General features: G+C 42.8%; 1 protein-coding gene across 2 annotated transcripts; it reads left to right on the top strand.

Annotated features, from left to right (window-relative positions):
* Positions 1-1,511: 1,511 nt before the first annotated feature.
* Positions 1,512-4,086, top strand: 42sp43 (P43 5S RNA-binding protein). 2 transcript variants are annotated; one of them, XM_029437628.1, is made up of 9 exons: positions 1,512-1,715; positions 1,833-1,933; positions 2,010-2,106; positions 2,227-2,315; positions 2,496-2,569; positions 2,705-2,788; positions 2,870-3,099; positions 3,319-3,372; positions 3,550-4,086. In XM_029437628.1, the coding sequence occupies exons 1-9, from the start codon at positions 1,590-1,592 to the stop codon at positions 3,796-3,798; spliced, it is 1,104 nt and encodes a 367-aa protein (XP_029293488.1). In that variant the 5' UTR covers positions 1,512-1,589; the 3' UTR covers positions 3,799-4,086. The 2 variants fall into 2 exon arrangements, with proteins under 2 accessions (XP_029293488.1, XP_029293489.1); XM_029437629.1 differs by having other exon boundaries at positions 2,888-3,099.
* Positions 4,087-8,793: the final 4,707 nt, after the last annotated feature.

Genomic DNA, 8,793 nt, shown 5'->3' on the forward strand with positions numbered 1-8,793 from the left:
TTATTTTTTTAACAATAAGACTTCTGCTAGGACTAATATCAAAAGGATAATAATATTGATCTTATATTAAACCATATTTGCATTTCTAAAATAAGTTTTGATGATTAGAGAGGTAGACTCTTCACTTAAAACATTTATCTTATATTATTCGGAAGCTTTTAAGCATCTACTAGCTGTAAAAAAAAAATGTCACATGTTGTCTTTTGAGCATCTACGCAGGTAAAGTACTTTCTCTCTTGGAGTAAATTCAGAATCAAGACAGTGTTTAGTAATAAAGCAGGACAGGTTCTGGACAGGTGAAGCATTTGTTCATGCAAAAAACAAGCACATCAGATAAACACCTGGCTGTACTTCAATGAAATTAAAAGCATTGGTACATTATTGACACACAGAAATACTGGAAACATCCCTGTATGAATGTTAGAAAATGGTAAAGACTCCAAAACATGCATCAATATAAATATATTATGTGTAGATGTACAGAAGGGATTTAGATAAACATGACAGGTCCTGTGTGATGTATGCATTTAATTGCATATGTCCAAAAGACATTGAAGCATTCAATCAATTGGCTTTAAATTAGGACCGTACATATCAAACATTACAAGTGGAGACCTGCAGTGCTCTGGGTTTTGCTGCCTCAGTCATGTGACCTGCAGGGTTTTCTTCCTTGATGCAGTTAAGTCTTCCAGCACCATCCTGCAACACATCCGGCTAATGGAGGCACATTGTGCACTGACAGCCCCCTCTGAATATTTCATCTACCCCCCTTTGAGACTAGCAGGGATCAAGAGATAGTGGGGAAAAGATGGAGGAGAGAGCAGCAGAAGGAGTGAAGCATCAAAGGCTGTATAAGCGCTTGTCCTGAGAAGTTCTTGTTCTCAACCTCAAAACAGACATTAATTCAGTTCAGTCTTTCTACTGCTAATCTCAATTCAAACAACGTCTTTTAGTGGTTTTCATCTGATCACACAGTGTTCAGCAGTGGGACATCTGAGTAACTAAATGTGCAGAGAGAACTGCGAGTCAGGGCAGCAGAGAGAATGCACAGCAGGACTTACACATTACACATATATATTGTAAAACACATGTGATCAGTGTACAACCTGCACCAGAGTGAGACAGAGACACACTACCCTCTACTGTGCGAATAGCTGCATCACACTGACACCAGGCTGACATCATTGCATAGTCTTCAGGTATAACGTCATTAAGACTGGAGAATATGGCTTCTATGAAGTTGTTATTATAAGTATTTCCCATGTGATGTGTTAGAAAGGTCTGTCATGGGTTTATTATGAGGCCTACCTGCAGCTTTAAGTAGTTGGCACATGTGTTGTCTTGCTCGTGTTTCACGTTTGTTTGCACACAGCTGAGCTTCATGGAGCAATTAGGTTAATTAGTTTCAGCTTTACTTGCTGAGCGTTGCAAAGTGTTGAATCATTGAGCACGTGCTGGTGACCAGGCGCTGCCAATTAACCAATTAGGCTCTTTCGAGGGGCTAAAAGACAGGCTGACCAGAGCGGCAACCTGCCCGTTACATATCTTCTCTGAAGAAGTGTTCACGTATCGAAGAAAAAAAAAAAATAATGAATGGTGTGCAACCTGTCGACGGTCAGCCGCTGCAGCTGTTCAACTGCACCCACGCGGACTGTGGAGCGACTTTCAGCAGACAGTGGAGACTGAAGGATCACGAGACGGTGCACACCGGAGCGGTGAGGAAAATATCTACTGTATAAATGTTCAAAACTCCTGAAAGACAACGTTAAAAGTAGATATAGCCTTACAAACTTGGAAGTTGTAGGCTAACTGTTGTTACCAAACGTCCACAGCGCCCGTGTCTCTGCACAGTTGCCGGCTGTGGTCATCGTTTCTCGAGAAAATCCCACCTGAGCCGCCACATGCTTCAGCATAGTGGGGTGAAGCAATTCCAGTAAGTCACGTCCCGTTTGTAGCCTACTGTTACTCTTCACAACCTACGTCCTCATTGTAACTCTTACTTTCGTCAGATGCAAACTTGCGAGCTGCACGCAGAGTTTCTTCCACGCAGGAAAGCTGAAGAGACATATTCGCTACGTCCACGGAGACAAAAACAAGTATTTCAAGGTTTGTCCTGAGACACTGATGTCTCCACGAGGTGGCGCCAGACGGCCGCATTTTAACAGCATCCTCTGAAAGTCAGTCTTTAGTGTAATGTTAACCTCTTGGGTTTCTTTCCTCCCTCAGTGTAACCAGACAAACTGCTCGTTGACCTTCAAAAAGCGCAGACTGTTTAAACTGCACTTAAAGGAGCACGGCGTGCCTGCTGAGTCCAAGTATGTCTGTCGTACATCATTCAATCTGTAAAGATGGGATAGATTTTCTGTAGTATCAAATCAGACTCTGTAGCTTTGTCGTGCGTAAATGAAATGCCTGACTTTCTCAGGCTGAGTGGGTGTGGCCCCAGTAGACTTGAATGTATTTTTACCTCTGCCCATCCCCGGTGGGGTACTTAGGTGTTTGAAGGCTGGGTGCGGTGCCACGTTCAACTCTCATATCGCCCGCAAAGCCCATGAGAAGAAGCACACAGGTTGGTCCATTTCAATCCTAGCAGGGCTTCTTCCGTCTTCCATTAAGAGGGTTGTGACTGCTTTTGCGTGTAACCTTTTTGTGCATCCGAGATGATTCTTTCAGGATGTATGACGTGTATGCTGGTTCCCTGCAGGTTACCGCTGCCCTCATGCCAACTGCCAGGTGTTTGAATACACCTGGAGCAAACTTCAGAAGCACGTGCATGCCAAACACCCAGGTAAACGTGTTGTCATAGTACAAATGTCCTTATTCCATCCCAAATTTAGTTTTTCACTTCTCTTTTTTAAATGTGTTGTAGCTACGTTCACATGCCAAGCGTGCAAGAAGGTGTTTAAGAAAGCAGATGCTCTGCGGCGGCACAAACGGATCCACGCTTCCCATAAGCCTGTGCTGGTTTGTCCCAGGGACGACTGCCACGCCTACTTCTCTACAACCTTTAACCTGCAGCACCACATCCGCAAGGTGCACCTCCAGCTCTTCAAACACAGATGCTCCTTCCCCGACTGCCCACGCACGTTTGCTATGAGAGTAAGTGACATGTCTTGGCTCCGGTTAGGACCTGACAGAATTATTTTATTTGTATTCAAAGGCTTAGAGCTTAAGAGTAATTTGTATTTATTTGTAATTATTGACCATGGTTTTAAGAAACGTGCCAAATCAATGTGACTTGATTTCTACACGTACTGCCCTTGTGTTGAACAAAGTTTCAACTTGTGTATAACATTGTGGTTTTGTTCCATCACACAGGAGAGTATGACTAGACACCTGCGTCGCCATGACCCAAGCGCCACCACTCTGATAGTAAGTCTGTGCATATGTGGACTAAAGCCCCACAATGAGCTCTGAAGCCATCTGGTCAGGGGACTCTTCATTTGAGATTTCTTGGGGGTTTACATGCAGTGTTTTATAAATGTGTGGCATCAAACTGACGTCTTGCGCCCAAACGTTTCTCCTAAATTGCTTAATTTCCCTGAACAGAAGCGTTTGCGGCCTAAGAAGTCCTGGCAGAAGCGTTTGGATGGACACCATCTGCCCCTTGTGGAGGAAAACCTGCGTCGCCTCTTCGCCCTGCGCATGAGGATCTCCCGACGTGCCAAAGTGGAAACCAACCTCTCGCGCCTCTTCAATGAGCGCAAGATCCCTCATTATGTCGACCCAGAAGTCAACCTGCGTAATCTGTTTGGGCTCAAACGGCCCCGCCCTTTAGAGAAGCCTGAGGTCGAATAAATAAAGATGCATCCAGATAACAGCGCAAGTTTGAACTTCCTGAAATCTGCAGGCTTAAGTTGGACTGATTTTTCTTTAATGTTTTAGAAATTGGGTCTCTTTGGTTGAGTTTTATTTAATGTAGCTGTCATACATTTATATATTTCACTAATTATTGGTCACGTGACTCATTGATTATGTGAAGCGTTTGAGAAAATGAATTCTAGTTCTTGAAGACAACATGTCTAATCTGAAATGCTTAATTTGTAACCTGCCGTGTGCTGACCCAATAAATGAGTTACATTTTGATCAAAGTGTTTTCATTGTGATGATGGTGCTGGAGGTCGGCCCATCAGTAGCAGCTGCTGGAGAGGACTCGTCGCTCAGGAGTTCTTTGTTCGGTTTCATTTCATTGCAGTGGAAAGAATTTCATTGTTGACGCACGCAAACGGCCGTCTTCTTCCAGCCTCTATATTTTGTGCTTTGTGCACATATTGGTTGACGTTTGTGGAACAACAAATCTACTTTCACATGAGTAAGAGCTGAGTCACAAAGCATGCCTCTTTCGAGGGTGGATAAGACCTTTGAGCAGAAAGTAGACGAGTATCAGCGATCAGAACTGTAACATGTTGCACTTTTGATTTTAGCCTCAAGAACATTTACACTAAATGTTGGTGCTTGTGTTATTTGAGCTTATTTACCACTTAGTCTGACTGTGGTGGAAAAGGTATTCAGATCCTGAAGTAAAAGTCCTGCATTCAAAACGAAGTGAAAAGTATTAAGAGTAGCCACATCAGAGCGACTATACAATTTCATGCATTGTTTTAATGTTTAGCAGACGTGGAGCTGATTGTGGGTGGTTTAAAAACACTAACACTGCATATTTGATATGCTGATTTTAAAATCTAAATTGTAAAGTAGCTAAAAGCTGTCCATTAGGTGTAATAGTGGCGGGAAAGTGCAATATTTCCCTCCACTATTATAAGTAGCACATAAAAATACCAAGTACCTCATGAGCTGCCATGACACCGGCGCCGCTTTAGCTTTGAGCGCCGGTTTATTCTGACTTCTCTTCCACAGGAAAGCTCGTCATAAAATATATGACATGGACAATAAAACATGTCTGACTTGGAGGACAATGAAGGAGAATCCTGTAATACAGGCCTATATTTTAAAACCACATTTTTAACACATTTAAAAGGTGCTTTATATTCATAATAGTCTGTTATATGGCTTCTTTATTTTATCTTTATGGCTTTATTTATTATAACTCTTTTTTCCCAGTTCCAGTGGAGCCAGAGTCGACTTCAAAGCTTCAGCTAAGCTGTCAGTTTGAGTTCAGACGCTGTCGTCACTGCTTTGTTTTTCTCTGCTTTGCCAAAGGTCATTCTCTCTTCCTCCTTCACTCGCTGCTGAGCTGCCTCTTTAGGTACCATACATTAACCTATCCTACAGCAGCTGACCCGCACGCTCTGTCAAACAGGAGGGTCTGCGCACAGCTTCAGAAACACCAACACGTGCTTCAGCAGCACGCGGTTACATCCATAATTATCTTTTCCTGTTAGGATTAGCTTTAATTATTGTACATTTCATTCATTTGCAAGAGATAAAAGCATCAATCAGTGCCTCTTAAGATTGTCACATTTCGATGGATGAAGGCTTTCACACTCGACACTTCTCGGCGGAGTATGAATTTGAAAAGGATGTTCTTGTTTCTATGGTGATCATGCAACACAGTAAACAAGGTTTTCTAAAAGCTGTGTTCTGCTCCTCGTCCGCGTTTTCTTTTTATAGAATAAATAGGACCGTGTTTGCAGGTGTTGAAAGCACAGGAGGGGGTTAAATGTTGACTGCGGCTTTGTTTCCCACTGGTGCTATGAAGTCCCACACGAGCGATGACGCCACGTGACGTCTCAGAGGCCAAGCGTCGGACTTGTTCCTGCAATGATTTCAAACTGAATCACATAAGGCTAACCAAAAACCTCACCGTCACCCTCTGACGCTCGGGGAAAGGTCATGTCAATTATCCACAGAGTGAGCGTGACCTTTGGTGTGAAACGCCGAGCTTTGATTTTGTAACATGCGCATCACAGAGCGGCACAAAGGAAAAGTCACAACAACAACATCCCAGTGTGGGACGCTCATTCCAAATGTTACACAGAGAGAGTGGTTTGTAGTTTCCTCACACTGCACTCTTCTGCCCTGCAAATCAACAGTGGACATCTGGGATGCCAAATGTGCAATGGGGAGTTTGGCTTGTGGTGTTTGTAGTTTATCTGCAGGAGTGGATGTTTAGTTTCAAAGGAAAAGCCTGAATAGTCCGGACGTACGCAGTCACCTTGCCTTAATCTGCAGGTAGAGAGAGAAGTGATTTCATTACGACAATTAAAGTGCAGATGAGACACTATTTACATACATCTTATCTTTTCAGGTATTTATTTCCCCGGTTGTTTGCACAATGAAACTCTTGAGTCCCCTTGAATCATTTTTATTCCGGTGACGACAGCTCGTCGATAAAAATGGCCTTGACCTACAGGATCAAGTACCCGGTGAGTGGCTCGACAAACAACACAATGATTCAACGAATGTCTTCATTACAGTAAATAACAGCCCCTTTTGCTTTTACCACCAACACGACAAATAGTAATACTGAAGCTCTATATCTGGTATACGTCTACAGATCTGCCACAATGTATATGGTTTGTTGCTGGTAAAAGCATTGCATGCTTTATTTGGCGGATGATTTTGCGTGTTACTGCATCTTCCTCCGTAGAAACAATAGATAGAAGTCATAAAAAATGTGCATTCCTCCCAAACAAACAAATTAGAGGACATGTTTTAGTACTGCCAATAAATACTACATCTCTGGAGCTTTGTGGTGTTCCTCTACGTTCACCCTTTTTATTAATAAAGTCCTTTCCTTTGTTCCTCACAGGGGAGCGCTTTCTAACTTGAGGACTAAAACCCACATTTCTCTCACATTTACAGAACATACAGGGGGAAACAATCAGGACGTCAGAGAAGGAGAAAAACACTGCTTCAAAAAAAATCCCGGAACAAGGAGATAAATCAAAGTAGGTTAACCGTGCAGTCGTCATGCCCTGATTTAGCCTGCCTTCTCCAGAATAGATGACCCAAAACCTCTTCTCCCCTCCCTTTTCCTCCCGTTTCCCATGGCCCTGTTTGAAGACAGCTGTAACACAACTACATGCCTGCTAAACTGACAGGATTAGCAAAATAAGCATCAAATAAGGAGACGTATGCACAGGTGTAAACATGCTCAGCTGCTCTTCGGCGATTTAACGCCACGCAAGGGAGCTTAAAAAAATCAAAAGGGCATTGTCAGATCTGACGTATGTAACTTTGTGAGTGGATGATAAAAAGAAATCAATATAATATATATATATATTTAAATGTTTTAAAGTCTTCAGGCATTCCCTTGAAAGCGAGTCTGGATCGAGGCCACACAAACGTAGCTGTTCGTGCCAGTACTGGTAATAAAAAAGCTTTAAAACAAAGATTTTTACACTTTGTGTTATGAAATATGTGTTTTATTGCTTCTGCGAGGAGTTAACGTGACCGAGAGTCCACGGCCTGCACAGCCGTGTGCTCTTAGCGAGACGCTTACAGTATGTCAGCACGCTCACAATGACAATGCTGACATGATGATGTATAACGGGTGTAATGCACATCCTGTTCACCATCTTTACAACCTAATAGGTTCAACTGAGGTATGATAGGTATGCCATTAATTTCTAATGCATTTGGTCATAGAGCGAACTAGCACGGAGAGCTGAATGTTTGAACAGTCTGAAAGGCCCAGTTGTACCCCCCCCCCCCCTGCTTTATAGCTCGCCTGCCTTCAGTCAAAGTTAATGATGCTGTAAATACATGACACACATACAAATGAGCTATTAAACAAAAAGCAGCAGAGAGAGACTTCAGACAGACACAAATAGTGACACAAAACAACCATCCATTGCTCACGTATAGAGCCCGACACAAACCTGAAGGGCACACGTTTTCCAAATTCCCCCGGACAGTCGGGACACTTTGTTCTGGGCTTTAAGAAGAAGCTACATGGCTTTCTGTGCAGGCTTGACTTTATATGACTACTGGCATAGGCAAGGCTGCTTTCTATATTCTATGACGGCCCTGCTCCCCCAGTGTATCCTAATCTATGCTGGCAAGATGTACCTTCACAAATTCATTTAGTTCACAAAACTGGCTAACCAGGAAGTCCCAGTTCCTAGGAAACTGGAGCAGGCGCAGCGGTGGCCAGGATTCTGAAAGTCATCCAAAAAAGCGTAGATTGATAGCGTCTGTTTTAAGACTCCTTTGACGTTTTGTCCCTCTCATCCTCTTATTATAAACGTCCCTCGGTGACCTTAGACGTCGGCTCTTTATCATCTTTTCCCTATCATTAGATCCTGTCAAATCCTACATGAAAGCTCTCCTCTGCTGTTTGACGTCATGGTCTCTCTGCGCTAATTTTCATGGCAAAATATTCACTTTTTCCAGTGCTGCCTTTATCTGCATCTGCAGTTTGTAATTGCAGTTTCCCTTCCTATCGTCATTAAAGATCGTGCAAACATGACTCCATGAAGAGAGCATAATACAAGTGTATGTCTCTAACTCAGAGACAGAGATAATTGTTATTTATCTTTTAGTTTTTTGCATAACAAATGGCCATTGTTATGTGTCTTGGTGTGGTGCACGTTGTATTGTGTACTGCAGGTAGCCTACTTGTGTAGCTCTGCAGCACCAGATTAAAGTGAAACTGAATTGCAGTGAGTCACATGTCCACAGGCTGACAACAAATTGATGGTGCAGTTTAAGAAATCTCGTAGTGTTCCTTCAGTGTGACAAGAATTAACATAATACACTCATGCACCCCCCCAAAAGAGACTCTGAAAAAGAGAGTCTGACATGTTTTATCTTGGCAGACTATCAGAGTTATGTTGATCAGATTAGATGGGATATTCTTAGGCACTGATCTGTGTTTCCTGAGCTGTG

The sequence above is a fragment of the Cottoperca gobio genome, chromosome 8 (assembly GCF_900634415.1).
Source record: "Cottoperca gobio chromosome 8, fCotGob3.1, whole genome shotgun sequence".
NCBI lineage: Eukaryota > Metazoa > Chordata > Actinopteri > Perciformes > Bovichtidae > Cottoperca > Cottoperca gobio.